This window comes from Ptychodera flava, chromosome 3 (genome assembly GCF_041260155.1).
Source record: "Ptychodera flava strain L36383 chromosome 3, AS_Pfla_20210202, whole genome shotgun sequence".
NCBI classification, from domain to species: Eukaryota; Metazoa; Hemichordata; class Enteropneusta; family Ptychoderidae; genus Ptychodera; species Ptychodera flava.
In genome coordinates this window covers 8,317,258-8,334,196 of record NC_091930.1, presented here as the reverse complement: position 1 = coordinate 8,334,196, position 16,939 = coordinate 8,317,258, and the positions used below count along the sequence as shown (strand labels likewise).

Genomic DNA, 16,939 nt, shown 5'->3' with positions numbered 1-16,939 from the left:
GAGCATGGAATAATATTATCACTTGAAAATAAGGTTTATCTGAGCGAAACATATTTAGTTAAAACTATTATATTTAGTTACAAAACTGCAATAATCGATCGCACACTTGTACGCATACCGCAAAGTCCAAAGTTAAGTAGTTAGATCTTTCCAATTTTCTATTTATTATTAAAGAACTTGCTGGAAATACGAATTCGCATGACGATTCTACATTGATTGATTTTTGTCCTCATGCTGACGGGCATCGGCTGGTGGCTACTTATCTACTTGCATTCTACATGCTGGTTTCCAATATCTTAATAGTCAATTTACTCATCGCCATGTTCAGGTAACGTACATTTTGCAAAGTGCATTGATAAAATGGCATATCCAAATATTGTTCTATAAATTAGAGGAGAGACTTTCGTATTGGTATTCGTCGATTGATTTTGTCATGATCTTATGTTTCTTTGTGTGTTTGTTTTTACTGTTTATTGGACCTGGTAATTTATTTGCCTTGAATGATAATGATTGCTGGAATCGATTTGATGTCATATTATCTGACACCTTGGGTGATTGACAAGTCACACTAATAGTGGTAAGTGTCTAAAGCACACATAGGGCATCCTTGTTTTGAACATTTAGGAACGAGATTTTAGGATAATATGACAGAGTTACGTACATACAATAGCAAGTAAAGACTGGCATTTTAATTTATGAATTATTTATGAATTATAACAGAAATTGAGAAGTATATTTGAATTATTGTGTCTCTTTTCTACCAGTTACACATTCCAAAGCGTGCAAGACAACGCAGAATTATATTGGAAGTTTTATCGTTTCGGATTGATTAGCGAGTATCACGACAGACCAACACTGGCGCCACCACTCATTATTTTCAATCATGTGTATCGTTTAATCATGTGCCTAAAAAAGAGTAAGTTATATAACCTTTAGTTAATATTTTGTGAATGACGTTTATTACAAATGTTAAAATGATATGTGAAATAAGAATACAACATAATAATAACTAACTGTTGTTCGTTTAGAATTTTGTGCGCGGTGGTGCTTCTATCCGCCTTGAAACGTAAATTACTATCAAAGATCAAACTTCATATTTTTAAACCGTTCCTGACGACCATAACTTTCGACAAGAACGATACGTAATGTGATCGCCATACAACTTTTATACATTTATGTAGCGTAATCTCTTTAGTTACAAGGAAGTATCAATGTACCGGGCAGCTTTTTGAAAATAATATTATTATGAGCTATGACTATGGTGTTTTCCAGAAACAGATGTGTGTGGTAAGCAAGTCAAGGAATCCTCTTCTCTCCGTAAGTTCTAGTGTATCGATATCCGAAAAAGCATTTATCTATCTACCTGTCAATCACCGCTCTTATTGGTGATACTATTGTTGGTTGCCTTACAATTTGTATTTATTTTAATGAGAGGCTTCCAGAGTTCACATTGACCAAAGTACTACCGTACAATACCTGTACTCCAATCTGTAGTTTACAAAAGACTTATCTAAGCCATCGATAAATAATATTTTTGTTCTTGTTGTAATATTTCAATCACACATTACCATGGATTGTAATCGGTTTAATTTAATGGTTCTAGACCAAGGCCACATATTGTAAATATAGTAATCATATAGTGCAAGACCACAGATATTCTAACCAAATGATCTGCAATGTACTCATTGAGCTCATAAAATGTATGCAGCTACAAGCAGAGTGAATTTCATTAATGTTGGACTTAATGTGTTCTTGAATGGTTTATAGATATGGATTTGGAAAAGGATGATGATGCGTTGAACGTGTTTGAGAAGAAACACTTACAGAATTATTTCATCAAGAAAACCAGCAACATATAGAGAGACACTACTGACAAAAGGTACTTTCTCGTCCTAACTTCTCACTTCAATCTAGTTACGGTCCCCCTCACGTTTCTTTTTCTGTAGATGCCTTACATCTACACATCAAACAACGTTTAATTAGTCCTGTTTCATAAGTCAGGTCCATGGCATATGTACCAACATCAGTGATTGGTTCATCTGGTAATTTAAGGTCCATTTGCTTTAACGCTCATTGGTGGGACCTCATGCATTAGGTTTCATTACTATGTATTATTCACTTTACAGCTCCCTGATTTGTTAATTTGTAGGTCCGGTCCTCCAGTGTTCACTGCCTCATCATGCATGTCTCCGTTCTTGCTGGCTAGCGCTGAAGAAATATGTTATTCGTGATGTTCACGGATCGGCCAAAAGTTACAACGAAAATGCCCGACAAACCTTCATGCGTTAAATTTCCATGTTTTTACTTATCCCTGTCCCTTTATGCATTACAGGCATGTTGGCTCATTGTTTTCCAATTGTTGGTTACGTACAAAGTTCAGGCTTTTAATTTTCATTTTGATTTGACGGGGGCATTGGCCGCATCGACAACAGTGAGGCCTGTGAATGACAAGAGGAAACAAAAGAGCTTCAAGGCATTACGTAACAAAAATTACGTCACGATTTCAGGCGTCAGTAGCTCATTTCAACCACGGTCCCTCCACACCAACTACCGCAGGGAAAAGGACAAAATTTCTCCTGGCAATATTTAATTCATGTATAATTCACAGTATCACATAAAATGCCATGAATAGTGAAGGAACTCTCGAACAAGGTCAAATCTAACTAGATATTTTGACAAATACTCGGCATGAGTACCTTTCCTATCCTAGGATTAAGCTGCGACCACGTTCAGGCATCATCCAAAGTACATGGACATTGCATAATGAGGCAGTGAACACTGGAGGACCGGACCTACACATTAACCAATCAGGAAGCTGTAAATTGAATAATGCATAATAATGAGACCTAACACATGAGGTCCCTCCAATGACTGCTCCGAAAGTGGACATTAGAGAAGCGGATTAACCAATGAGAGCATGCAGTACATGTGTGTAGGACGTGTAATGTAGGTCATTTTGAAACAGGACTAATCAACTTTCGAAACACTGCTTCTTACTTAATATGTAATTGTGTAATAAAATGTATTTGGTAACTTACAACACAAACTCTTAATATCTTTCTGATCTACTTTCTAGCTGTGCTTTGACCAGAATATTTTATATTTACTGACCGTCTTCTCCCAAATGGCTGGTTTTATTGGGAATAGTTGGTGGCAAATCCATTGACATTATCATAAATACATCTTAGTCACCAGTTTTTGCAGTTCAAGTCAAAAGCTCTTCACATATGAAACCGCTTGTATAAACGCTTGCGATTTCTATTATTGATTAAATTTACATATTGCGTAATTTCGAACCGTTTCCCATGTCTGGTCAAAACATCTTCCCTTAAATATATTTCAGATAAATATCAAATTTAACGTTCCAATGTAGGACCTAGCCTTCGCACTAGACATTGAAACCGTGATGTTCTTTCAATAAGTAAATATCGGGGCATTTATTTTTTATTGGCCGACTCTGTCTTTCAAAGTCGTTTAATAATTATGTGTAATCATATATTGTTCACAATCAGTGTCATATTTGGTTCATCGGCGAGGCACGTTTTATTTCACTCGCCGTGTACTGGTTCACTTTTATGCAATATTGTTCTGAAATTATCAGCCTGAATATAAGCATTCTGCATGCTCTGTGACCTAATACATATCAGAAAGGACAAGATAATTTCCTCTTACTTTCCTGCAAAACAAGGTAATGAAAACGTCAAAGCTTCAAAATGTTCAACCCGAACAGAATATCAGCAAGACATGGAAGACATTTTTGATTCTATATACAAAGCGTCATACTGGCGATCTATCTTGGAATCACTTTCCTTATTATTCTACTTTAACATGTCTCATTTTTGTTTTTGAACACCAGAGTTGATAAAGTAATAAATGAAATTGGAGAATGTAAAGTGACAGCCAAGCTGGACTTAAAAGGTTTGAAGAAAGACTTCTCAAAGTGGAAACGTCGATTGATAAGATGGGAAAGAATAATAAAGAGATTTTGAAAATAATGAAACTTGAGTAATAGAAGATGGAGTATGCCAATTATTTTACTATTATTTGCCAAGCTAATCGATACTTCCATATAAGCACAAAACACAGTTAGATATCACAAAAATTAACAATATAAAATAATTTTCTGATAAGAATGGCCGATATTTTTTTTAATATAACTTGAACTATGAATATCGTTTGTTGTCGTTGTTGTTGTTTTTGTTTTTGATGATGTAGAAAAGAAGTTCCAATTAACTTATGATGTATACGACAGTGTTCTAGCAAGTTTTCGAGCGGTAAAGAATTTCCATCATGTTCGTTGAGGGTCTTACATGTTCTCTACTACTATGACAAGATCTTGTATGAGTTGGTTAATATAATGTTTCTCCGCTAGGCACAATGCTTGACACACACACACACACACACACACACACACACACACACACACACACACACACACACACGCACACAAAAGCACACACACATCCAATATATCTATATATACCACACACACACACACACACACATATATAATATATATATATATATATATATATATATATATATATATATATATATATATATATATATATATCGAAATCAAATTTTCTGTATAAAACCATAGATATTCTTCAGTTAGTCTTTTCTGTTTTGAATTTGTTGTGTTGAAATGAATTTCAAACCTTTGTTCAGAGCTCATGTTTCTATGTGTGATGAAAGCTCTTAACGAAAATTAAGTTTATGTTAACCTCTATTTTTCATGTCATTGTTTTTCGAATGCCCCTATTTTTTCCGCTTGTTTGATTTTTTTGTTTTGTCTTCAGTTTTATTCTTTTTTGTTGTTGTCGACCCTTCTCTTTTGTAATTAAGTTTGCTTCTGTTAAATCACTAAAACCACGGCACAAGACACTATACAAATTATCGGAAGAGCCCTTTAGACCAATAAGGTACAAGTTTCCAGAAGGATGTCAAGTACATTGGACAAACCCAGCATTTGAGGAAAAACGTCGAGAACAATGGAATTTATTGCGGGCCATAATCTCGAATTGGTCAATTTTCGTGTGGGCGCGGGGTTGGAATGTAGATCGATATCGTGTTAAAGTGTAGTTTCTCCCTTACACGGATAGTACCCGCTATTCTGTATAAGTTTTTGATGTTGTTTCTGAAAGTTGGTATTGTTTAGTATTACACTAGATGTTTAGCTCTGAAATCTAACGTTTGATTATAACTGCATGTGTAATTAGACAAACATTTCAAAGGACAAATCAAGTTGTCCTCCTCAGAGTTAAAGTTTTTAATCAGCGATTATCAGTATAAACCTATTTTATTCAATTATTTTTCCTGCATAAAATGAACAACATATTCGTAGATGTTTTAGAATACAGCAAAAACCAGGATGGCTGGACAGTCTCATATACATCATTACGTTTACTTTTTGTACGTGGCACGCAAGTTTTGTAGATAACATTGAAGATACAAAGAACCGACTCATTTGAGTGTCGAATAGAATACACAAGGGATTGCTAAATAAGTTATCGAGATGTTATAGTAGAGACTGACGTTAATTAGGACAGCACTAAAACAATGTACATAAAACAATGTGCACGTATTGATGCCAATCTATTTTTATAGAGACACAAGGATAAACAGTAGAGTTGAGTGTTACATAACTAGTATTCCACTCAAATGAGTCGGTTCTTTTTATTTACACTGTTATCTACAAAACTTGTGTGCCACGTATAAAAAGTGAACGTAAAATATGAGACTGTCGAACCGTCCTGTATTGGCTGTAGTGACGACTGTCATTCTTAGAGAATCGAAAAGTTAAAGTCCCAGTAAAGAGAGCAAAGCTAGACTTGTTCGTGTACTTGACAGCGGTTGAAATTTAAACATGTTATGCACATTAACGAATTAGCTGTGCAAAGTAAATATATTATCCTAATAATTTAATTTTCGTATTCGTTCAAGCCGTGCATCTGTTAATCTTTCCATGTGCATGTTGTTAGTTTTGTTTTTGTATATCATTACTAATGTTGTAACATCTGATTCTACACAAAAAAATGCTAATAGTAAATGCAGTGTGTCCGTTTCTTTTTATTATGAGTGCGATTATCTCTTGTATGAGTACACTCATTATGTGTTTTGCTGTTGACGAATTAAATAAGATTACATAAAACAGTTGCCAACATCTTTTTGATACCTCTATCAATTCTGAACGAATCTTTAATCGAGATATACAGCAAATATAAGCATTAAGAAAAATTCTGACAAGAGTGTTTATGAAATTATTTACATTTGAAGCAATGCTTCATCCAGAATCCGGCATGAATAACGTTGTTCGTATCTTCGTGCTTCCCCTCTCCTTGAAAAAAGGGTGTTTCAGGCAAAACAATGTAAATTGTGTTTAAAAATACGGGCGGGGTTTCTGCGGCCTGCGTTTTATATTCTATCAGTATTCGCTGATGTGCCAAACGCCAAATTCACTACAATAATTAGAAACTTTAATTGAACCACACGCACTACAAATAATAGAAACAGTTCAAGATAAGAATAAGCAGTGCACATGTGTTGGTTGAGGGTTCCCTAAACAGAATTGCCACAAAGCTGTCACAGCAATACACATTTGTTTGAGACATTTGTCAGCCAAGTCGGAAGTGAACTCCTTGCACCTATGACGACACATTCGAGCGACGAGAATAAAGTTATAAAATACTCACTACAAACCTAGAATTATTCCTTCGTTCTCGAAGGCTGTGTCAATGTGGCAGATTCTTTGACTGGTATTTACATCCACCTGTCACAGCTCAACAATTACTGCCATTGTGCGCTTGCTTACTGTTAAATAGACTCTCCACAGTCGCTGTGCCTTGTTTTGTGCGATGGGCCTGCATTCGAAGGCTGTGCAGCTGTGAGCACGCGCTGCCAGACACAGCGACTGTCGGTTCTTGCAAGTATATGAATATTCATAAGGGTAGTGACGTCAAAAGAAAAACCTATCTTACTGGGCGGAGAGAATATATACTAGTAACTGGTACACTTATATACGCAGTATGTTTTTATTTTTTCACTTTTCATTTTATTTGGCTATGGTACTTGTCATTTGTTTTTTGATTGACGGATGTGTGGAGTTCTGTAAAGTACCCGGATCAGGGAAATCCGACCGGTCGCTTGCAAGAACGTCCAGACCCTGGGATTCGCGTCGCGTCTCTGAAGGGCGCGCGCGTGTTCCAACAGGGAAGAACGCGAATCGCAGGGTCTCTGCCAGACTAACTGTTAAAGTGCACTCGCTTTGTTTGAATTTGGGTTACGAGGGTTGGCTGAAAAGTTTTTAGCCTAACTACGAAGTCTTACTGGAATGAGTTTCTATGCTTTTTATTTTTCAACATAGTCCCCCTTTTTTGTGGTCCACACACTTCTGCCTGCGATGCTTTAGCGCCTAGATCCCTGCTTTGTAGAAGGTTTCATCTTGGTCGTAAAAAAGTCCTGAACGGCGGATACGACATCATTGACGTCAACATGCTTCCCAGCTGTTTGTTCATGTTGGGGAAGAGATGAAAGTCTGAGGGTGTATGTGGGTGTGGAACGGTTTTGAAGCCACAGTCAAGCACTCTTGCCATATATATATATTTTAAAAAAGATGAACAATTCTTACTTCAAAATTCCAAATTTCTCTTATAAAATCAAAAAAGTCCGAATCGTGTTACATCTACAACCGGAAAAAAAACTTGGTTATTTGTTTTGTTTTCGTTTTCGTTTTGTTTAATTTTGTGGTCTTTATTACAAATTAACTGACGTAGTAATGGCTTTTATGCACATCGGTTACATTTATTCTGACTCCAATCTTTTCCAATACTTTCTTTTTTATCGCTTGTAGGGGGTTCAGTTTAAGCTCTTGGAGTAATCAAACCTTTTACCGTTTTAGCGCTTTATATAAAATCTTAAATTTTATTTTCCCCATGGATTAAACATGAGGAATGCGGTTATTTGTAATGTCAAATGACGGAAAATATTAGATAATTGTTTCTCTAGTTCAAAACTGTGCCGCCGAATGTTTAAAGGTTGCATTGTTGCACTTGCTATTTGGAATACCCTGTATCTAAGGGGATAAATGGGATCAGTTGACTTTTTGTCCATAAGGCAGCACTGCTTAAAAATGGTCTCATAATTTACCAAAATGATTGCTTTTCTTTTCGACGATCAGCGGATCAAAGCTCTGTTAGATGTAAATTTTGCAATTTTTTTTTGTTTTTTGTTTTGGTTCAATTCCCTGAATCATAACGAAATGCGCAATTGAACTCATCAACGCAACCTGTTTTTGTGTAGAACTCAATACGTTGCTTATAACTGATTAAAGTCCTGGCTAAAACTGATTTGTCGACATGATATCGCAAATTCTTATGTCGGCAAAGCTAAAGGATTTACATGGCAACGAGATTTCGAAACAAATAAATAAAAATGCATACTTGGGTGATTTTTGAACAATACTAATATAGTGTTAACGTTGCAAATGTTGTCTAGTATGATAATTTTTCTCATCTGTAGGAAACATACCCCTACCCCTTTGTAGAGGTGAATAACTTGGGCTCTCTTTATTAGATAATTGTATATCAAAGGTAATGTGTTTTACTATTGCCAATGTAACTGGTTTAAGATAGCGACGCATTAACACTTAGTGAAACTAGTATGTTGCAAACGAACATTAAACTCAGTACTAGTGTCTTAAGGCCACTTATATATAATATATATATATATATATATATATATATATATATATATATATATATAACTACTATATATATATATATATATGATAAGAGTGATAACAGTGTAAACAGTGATAAGAGTGTTCAATCCCTCCCTTACACAAAAGTTACCGCTTTGTGTAGTTTTTGTTGTTATTGTTGTTGTTTTTGTTATTCTGAACAGATTGGCATTGTTTGGTATCATAGTATACTAGAAGTTAAGCTCTAAGATATAATGTTTGATTATACCTGCATTCTGAAATATTTAGACGAAAAATTAAGTATTCCTCCTTATAGTCAGATTTTAAATCAGCTATTATCTGTATACCACTGTTTTATCTTCAATTATTTTTTCTACCTGAAAGGACAAGATATACGTAGATGCTATTGAAGAATATTCGGACTGTCATTGCTAGAAAATCGACAAGTTAAAGTTTCGGTTAAGATAGCAAAGCTAGAGGTTTACGTATACTCTCACAGAAAAAATACCCAACACAACTTGATAAGGAAGGTCACAGTGTTTATAATAAAGATTTCTTTGTACATTGAGGTGATGCTAAAGCTTTCGACAGTGTTTTGTATTTTGATAAACACATTAACACAACATAACGTACAAGTTGTTGCATTTACGTAATGGTTGTCACTCTGATTGTTTTGACTTTTCACAGATTCGAATCACAATTTTACTCTAAAAAGCTACCAATATTTGCTAAGTATTTTCTGTAAGGAAGTATTTTTAACAGTGGTTGAAATTTTACTACAAAACGGAGTCAGCTTGGACTCCCCGTTGTGACGCGCAACAAAATTAACGCAGCAAATGTCTTTTTCTCAAACGCAACACCCAAACTAAACGTCATCAAAGGCATACCGCCTATGCCATCAATCCCACAAATAAAAAAAATGATTGAATTTGTATTCTTATTGTGACACAAAGTTCTCTATGATGAGTTGAGAATACAAGGAAAATACGTTAAATAATGTACAAAAAGAGCTTGAACGACGCGGTATCACGTTTCCTACGTCTTCATCTACACAAACTTCCTCGGTCAATTGAGGGGTGTAGCTCAAGCAAAAAACAGGGGCAGCAATAGCCCTGAGTACAACGCTGTGTGTTCCCGGTCTTACTCATCTCCCAGGGTCCTAGACTCTCCACAGTCGCTGTGGCCTTGGTTGTGTGCGCGCCGCGATGGGCCTGCATTCGAAGGCTGTGCAGCTGTGAGCACGCGCTGCCAGACACAGCGACTGTCGGTTCTTGCAAGTATAATGAATATTCATAAGGGTGATGTCAAAAGAACACCTATCTAACTGGGCGGAGAGAATATATACTAGTAGCTGGTAGACTTATATACGCGGTATGTTTTTATTTTACATTTTTAATTTATTGGCTATGGTACTTGTCATTTGTTTTGATTAACGGTGTGTGGAGTTCTATAAAGTACCCGGATCAGGCAGAAATCCGACCGGTCGCTTGCAAGAACGCCAGACCCTGGATTCGCGTCGCGTCTCTGAAGGGCGCGCGCGTGTTCCAACAGGGAAGAACGCGAATCGCAGGGTCTCTGCCAGACTACCAGGTCCGTATAACGCTGGAACACACAGCATCGAACGCAGGGCTAGGACATGATCAACCTAACAAATACTGAAGCAAGCAGCTCAGTATAGATTGCTGCCATCGTATTGCCAGTATTATACACCTTATGCACAATATTCGATGTCACTGTCATCACCAAATGTCTATTATGAACGTGCAAACGATTTTAGAGAGAACGTTGTCATCTAATATGACCGACTCTTTTACCCCCGCCCCGCCCCCACACACACCAGCGACTATCCGTAGTGGTTTACCATAGACACTATCCGTGTTCAGTGCTACTTGTTGTTCCCAAAGACGGATAACCTCGCTCCATTTCTGAGTAGGATAAAACATTGATAATATTGATGTATAACTTTTTTCTTTTTCTCTTTTGTTCAAAACATGGATATATTTGTATAGCATTTCCATGATGAAGTCAATACGTTCAAAAACGTTATGCGCATTCAACAAATTAAATTTGCAAAGTAAAATGTTTTCTACCTATCTGAATGACTTATTTTTTCCTTTTCTTCCATGCCGTGTATTTGTTAATCTTTCCGTGTGCATGTCGTTATTTTTGCTTTTTGCATACCATAACTAATGTTCACATCATTCTTATTCTACACGAATAAAATGCTAACAATTCAGTGTTTCCGTTTTTCAACTATGAGTGCAAGTGTCTCTTGTATGGACACACCTATCATGTGTGGTGCTGTTGACAAATTCAGTAAGGCACATACAGCCGTTGTCATCACTCTTTGAATCTGCCATAACTTCTGAACTAATAAATAGATAGATAGATAGATAGATAGATAGATAGATAGATAGATAGATAGATAGATAGATAGATGATAGAATAGATCAAATAATAACATGGGAGCATGAAGAACAATGATAACAGAAGTTGTTTATGAAGTTGTTTACATTTGGAAGCACGGTTTCTTTCAGAATCCGGCATGAATAACGTTGTTCTCCTCCTCGACTTGTCGTGAAGGTTCGATGACCGTGAGAAGGTTGGTGACAGTATGTGAAGGAACGATAGGTACTTCTGATTCAAAACGTCTTTCATGCGTGTGTATTACAGTATACCGTAGGCAAGCTGCTGTTCTTATTATACAGATTATCCGTTTTCAAACACATGATCATTTACTAACAGACAAATGGTTATTGGAGATTTCTATGTATCGTCAGTGCATGTTAAGCGCTTAGACATTCAGGCTGATAGCGCCTCCAGTGCTCAACGCAAAGAGTGGGCGCATAACGCAATGGATAAAATCGTGAGCCCTTTCACAGAATATAAACGAACTGTACATGTTAGCGACGATCAAGTGATTGGTGACACTAGCAATTAAAAAAATGCTTTGTGGTTCATAGCTCAACGTCTTTTGTCTTACAATACAGTATCTTAATTCATTTGACGTCATGCAACACAGAACAGAGTAATAGACCATTTCTTCATAAGTCAGTTTAAAGTATATTAATTTTTATTTTTAAAGCAAATCAAAGGAGGCAATGCAATGATAATATATCTGGACAGAGATTCAGATTGTAGTAGACTGTCTTCAACCATTTCGATGCTTTATATGACTACAAGCATGAGATCTCTTTTACATTTTAAAAAAACATTCTTTTGAATCACTCTCAACGATGTCTTGTTTTGGAACATTTACGAACAAACGGTCAATACTACCTTATGTTTGGAGTTGCTCCAAGTCTGTGGGCGTACTGACATGATAAATTGAAGAAATGATGGCATTTACATTGTAGGGTTGGTAAGCCTGTAACTGCTACCGAGAAAAGCTAGGCGACTCTGGCCAGTATCCTTTATGACCTGTTGGAAGCATCACGTCAAGTCCTCGATGTTGGCAAAAGTAAAAGCGTGGCGTATGATTTCTTTGATTTGTCTAATAACATTTAAAATATTTGGAAAACAATCTTTCACATTTAAACTCCCTTCAAATTTTATGTACTTTAGTGATATTGGGCCCAACATAAGGCCCCTACATATCCAAGTAGTAAAAAAGAGACATTTTTCAGAACTAGCATTTAATTATTTCAGGGAACAGGATAGCAGTTTTGAGCATTCTACTATTCTCGATGTTTTTTCCACAAATATTAGATCAGTTCAATGTCTTGACACTTTTTCCAAAATGTCTACCTGGCTGGTAAAAGTATTCGTTCTAACCATTTTTATGACCCAAAGGCCTATATACTGGTAGTGTGTCATTGATTAATCTCCTGTTGCTAAATAAACAATGTCTAAACGACAAAAAACATGATTACACTGCTAGAAAGTTTCGTTTTTGACACCTTGGCAAGTTACCTGCATTTAACACCAATGAGCTAAGCAAAATTTACTGTAACATTACAGTCTTGGGTACTGTTTTTCTGTGTAGTAGAAGCACCACCATGTATGTTCGGTCGGTCAGACAAGGGTCTTTAGGAAGTCCCCACGAAGCAATATTTATTTCGAGTGGGTGGAAACGCAATGGCCGATACTTATTCACATTCACCTCATTAACTACACGGATACCAGACATGCATACTAGTCTGCAGTAATTTATAATTTAGAGATACACACTTTTCAGCGTACAAGCGGTCGGTTACTAAATCCAATATTGTCGTTTGGAAAATGCCCACAATACTGTACCTCGTGAAACACGCGTGTGTCACTGAGGGTATATTTATGGCATGCGTGGCTTGCAGTGCAGTGGTACCGCTGGCCATTGCTTATGAGGGAATCTGGGTAGTTGCATTATTTTCAGGTCACATTGAAAGAAAAGAGAAAAATATCATGCCAGATAGTGAAAAGGTGAATAAATAGGGCGGTTTGGATTTCTAACTGCATCTTTATCTCATTATCAGTAGTGATAAATTGATCATCATATCTTTTGCTTACATACTTTATACATCATGACTCATAACTCAGGCTAGGTATAAACAAGTTAATTTTTTAAAGTTAAGAATGATTTCAAGTTTATTGAGAAAATGTTGCCAGCTTAAAGATACGGGGAATTACAAATCTAAAGTAAAATCCAACCTTTGTAATAGCGGTGAGGTAAAGTCAAGTTATGAATATTAATCGACTTTCAAGTTTTGAGTCTTAGCTCTGATACTCATATCTGGCCATGTCTAACTCAAATTTATTTTGTGGAAATGTGTCACAAAAGGCTCTAAAGGGTTTTGGCAGCAAAATAGTCCAAGCAATATTAGCCAAATAATTGCATTTTCAATTCGACCGTAATATGAACAAATTTGCATGGGGAAAAAAACTTTTAGACTTTGGTCATTTGTGAAAATATTTGACTGATTAAATAAACTAGACATGTTTAATTTGCCCTAAAATTATTCATCACATTAGGACATTTTTATCAGCAAACCCTGTCTCCAAAGTGGCATCTTGACATTGAAAGATATATCTGATTTACCCTTGACATATAAAAAACTAGTCTTTGTTCGATTTTTAAGATTTGCTCTAAAGCAAACAGTGCAGTCTAAGGATACACCATGAGGAACGAAACGCTTTTTCGGACTTGATGCCATATAAATTAAAACTGATTGATTGATTTGTTGATAGACTAATCGGTTGAATGTAAATTTATCATCATTTGAACAAACCTGATTTTTGTATTCTTTGTGTTCCCATTTTTCATTCTGCCATTTTCATCCCTGGTTGCGATAACTGTGTCATCGGTTAGTATCGTATTCCGCTTGATATTTGCTTGCTTTTATATAATATAGTAGATATTTAATATTTAATAAATTACTGAAGGATGTGGCATTATCTCTTTTATTTAAACAATCAGATAACTGTAACAGTTGTATCTCTAAATCTAAGTATGATATGGATATTAAATTATAAACAATATTCACAATGCAGTGGTGCTTTCAAATAGCAATCTTTAGCATTTGACGTCAGACTATCATTCACTTCTTCGCTCATCATCCCTGATTTGACCTATCAATTTTTGGACATCTATATCTGTACTTGTGAAACGTCTTTGCAAACATCATTGTTTACTTATAAATGCAGAGAGTAGCGATGGGTAGCATTGCTGTTATATAGAAGTTATAAGATCTAGTACTTATATCATATCACTTGGCGATATGCCTTTGAGTGTGATACTGGTATAAATTCAATGTTTAATTTCAATGGACAACATGAAAATCTGAGCAGTACGTCTTGATCGAACCATTGACCCTCGAGAACTCTCGAGGGTCCATTATCGAATAAGGTAACTTTGTGCCAAACGTAATTTGTAGTGATTGTCAATGAATGGGATATCAGATACATATAGTGAGCCTATGATGATACAGAGTATACTCTGATTTGATGTATTCGCATTCTCTTGTCACCCTGCATCACGGCTATTCTTGTGACGTCACCATGGATTGTGACGTCATCTTTGACCGCTATCTGGTGTGGCCTGGTCACATCACCTCCGAATAAGTTGCGAATAAACTGCCCCTCTGGTCCCAGCATTAAAACCCTATCATTCATGCTATCACAGATATAAATATTTCCCCGTGAGTCGGTGTCGATGCCCCTGGGTTTCTTTACCTGGCCTTTGCCAACACCTTCAGAGCAATGCGAATTCAAAAATTTAAATCAGAATCGAAAACGCGTATGACATGATCGCGTTCATCTGACACTAGGAGATGGTTGCTGGAGTAGGGGCAACATAGTGTGGAACTGCTAGTTGACCTTTGACCTGTGCAACAAGTTTCCCTTCTTTCACGCTGTATTTGAGTAATCTACCACTTTTCCAGTCAATGCCGTATACAAATCCTGCCATATAACTAATATTGTCAACGCTTTCGTCTGCGTTTCGAGAAATGATCTGAATTATTTGTCGATCTTTGTCAGAAATAATAATTTGCCTGTTACCAACATCGGCTATGACCAAATGACCTTCAGGAGTAATAGCCACTGTAACCGGCCTAAAAGGGTTTTTAAACTGACCATCAAATCGTATGAAATTAACTACATTATTCTTATCGAAGATCTTTATGCGATGGTTGTCTGTGTCACAAACCAAAAGCTCATCTCCATTGCCAAGTGAGACCATTCGGCCATTAAACTGCCCTGGCTCTGCGCCAGACTCATGTGTACCCAGTACGGTAACTTTCCATTCACCTGCAAGAAAATAGAGAAATCAATGGTTAATCCAAACGAGTGCATGTTGTAATTAGAACGATGTAAATTTCATACCCTGGTTATTCTTACATTAACTTTAGTTGAAAGGGTAGGCTTTTATTAGCTTTAACCCTGGGCAAAATTCGCCAACAGAGTACAACCCACAAATGAGAACAAATGACGGTGAAACCATGTAAACAGTCAATGTAAACAACTGCCACTGCAAGAACCAGGGATCGGGAATGAAGCTTTAACGCCTCTCCTACTAGGCATTTCATTTTTAATTGAGTTTTTATAGTAGACTTAAAGCATGGCCATTTATCCGTTGTGACCCGGCTCTTTCATTTCTTGCCAGCTTCGTTATTCTTCTAGGTCAGATATTGTCTATTTTCAATGACGTAGAAAAAAGATCTAGACTTCATTGCATGCAAAATATTTGACTAGGTTATACTAATATGGAATATGATATCATTATTATATTATACATAATACATATTTTACACATGTATAATGGCAACTTGAACAACCTAAAAACTTGACCTACGAGCCCCGAACATACTAGTTTCATCCTTACATACGCTTCTTAACTCCGGCGAACGTCAACTCTCTTTCCAGATTATCTACCATCTTTCTGAAATTCCTTTGATCGGAGAAATCCAACCACAGTTTCCCTGCTGTAATCGGCCCAATCCAGTCATCTGTGAGGTAAAAGGAAATGAAATGATTAGATATCATTTCGGATCACCTACATTTGAACATAGTTTCCAACGTGGTTTTGCCATTTCTGTACCGACTGCTATTAAATGTTCGTGATTCAGATAGCTCAAATCAGTTTCTCACATTCTATAAGCGGTGTCTCTGCTATGACCTCAGCGAAACCTACGAATAACGCGTCGCGAAAACAGCCATCATGTTACATATTTGGCCATAATAATAAATGTGACCTCTACCTCCTTAATTTGTAGAAGCTTGAACAATAATCATAACTTATCACTTTACCCTATGACGCATCAACAGTGAAAAAAACAACACTATTAATTCTCTCTGTTTAACTAGAAGAACCTTCTGTATTCCTCGTATTACTTACGTACCAAACTGTACATCTTTTTCTAGTTTCAACGGTATTATCTTCTTTTTTCAGGTCAGCTGCAAACTTTGCTTCTCTCATACCGTTCTCTGACTTCTCGTAGGCTTCCGTGACACACAGTAATACCTCACTCGCACCCTGCACTGCTTCAGCCATATATTTGTATATATCTCCTTGTAAAAATAAATGTAGGTGTTTTTTTACATTACATCTGGCGGCTTGCAGTTTAAAATATTGGCAATCATTCATAATGAATGATCATTTTGCGAGAACTTGAGAAATACCACTCAACTGATCTTTTTGCGTCAAACAGCATCGAACAATAATGATTATTCCTGCAATACAAGCGAGAATCAGGTTTCTGTATGTATTTCCTAGTCTGCAGTACAATAATCCAATCAAATTGCATCTCAAATTGACGGTTC

At 36.4% G+C, this 16,939-nt stretch overlaps 1 protein-coding gene and 1 long non-coding RNA gene across 2 annotated transcripts; one reads left to right on the top strand and one right to left on the bottom strand.

Moving 5' to 3' along the window:
- The first annotated feature begins 210 nt into the window (after positions 1-210).
- On the top strand, positions 211-4,443 carry LOC139124832 (transient receptor potential cation channel subfamily M member 5-like). Its single transcript, XM_070690945.1, has 5 exons — positions 211-328; positions 765-916; positions 1,273-1,317; positions 1,768-1,879; positions 3,857-4,443. Exons 1-4 carry the CDS (start codon positions 279-281, stop codon positions 1,857-1,859), a joined length of 339 nt encoding a protein of 112 aa, XP_070547046.1. The 5' UTR covers positions 211-278; the 3' UTR covers positions 1,860-1,879; positions 3,857-4,443.
- A 7,311-nt stretch (positions 4,444-11,754) lies between these two features.
- Positions 11,755-16,687, bottom strand: LOC139124826 (uncharacterized). The gene is made up of 3 exons (XR_011550049.1): positions 16,519-16,687; positions 15,987-16,125; positions 11,755-15,427 (listed from the first exon to the last, which is right to left on the bottom strand). It is a non-coding gene; the product is annotated as an uncharacterized lncRNA (long non-coding RNA).
- Between the last annotated feature and the right edge of the window lie 252 nt (positions 16,688-16,939).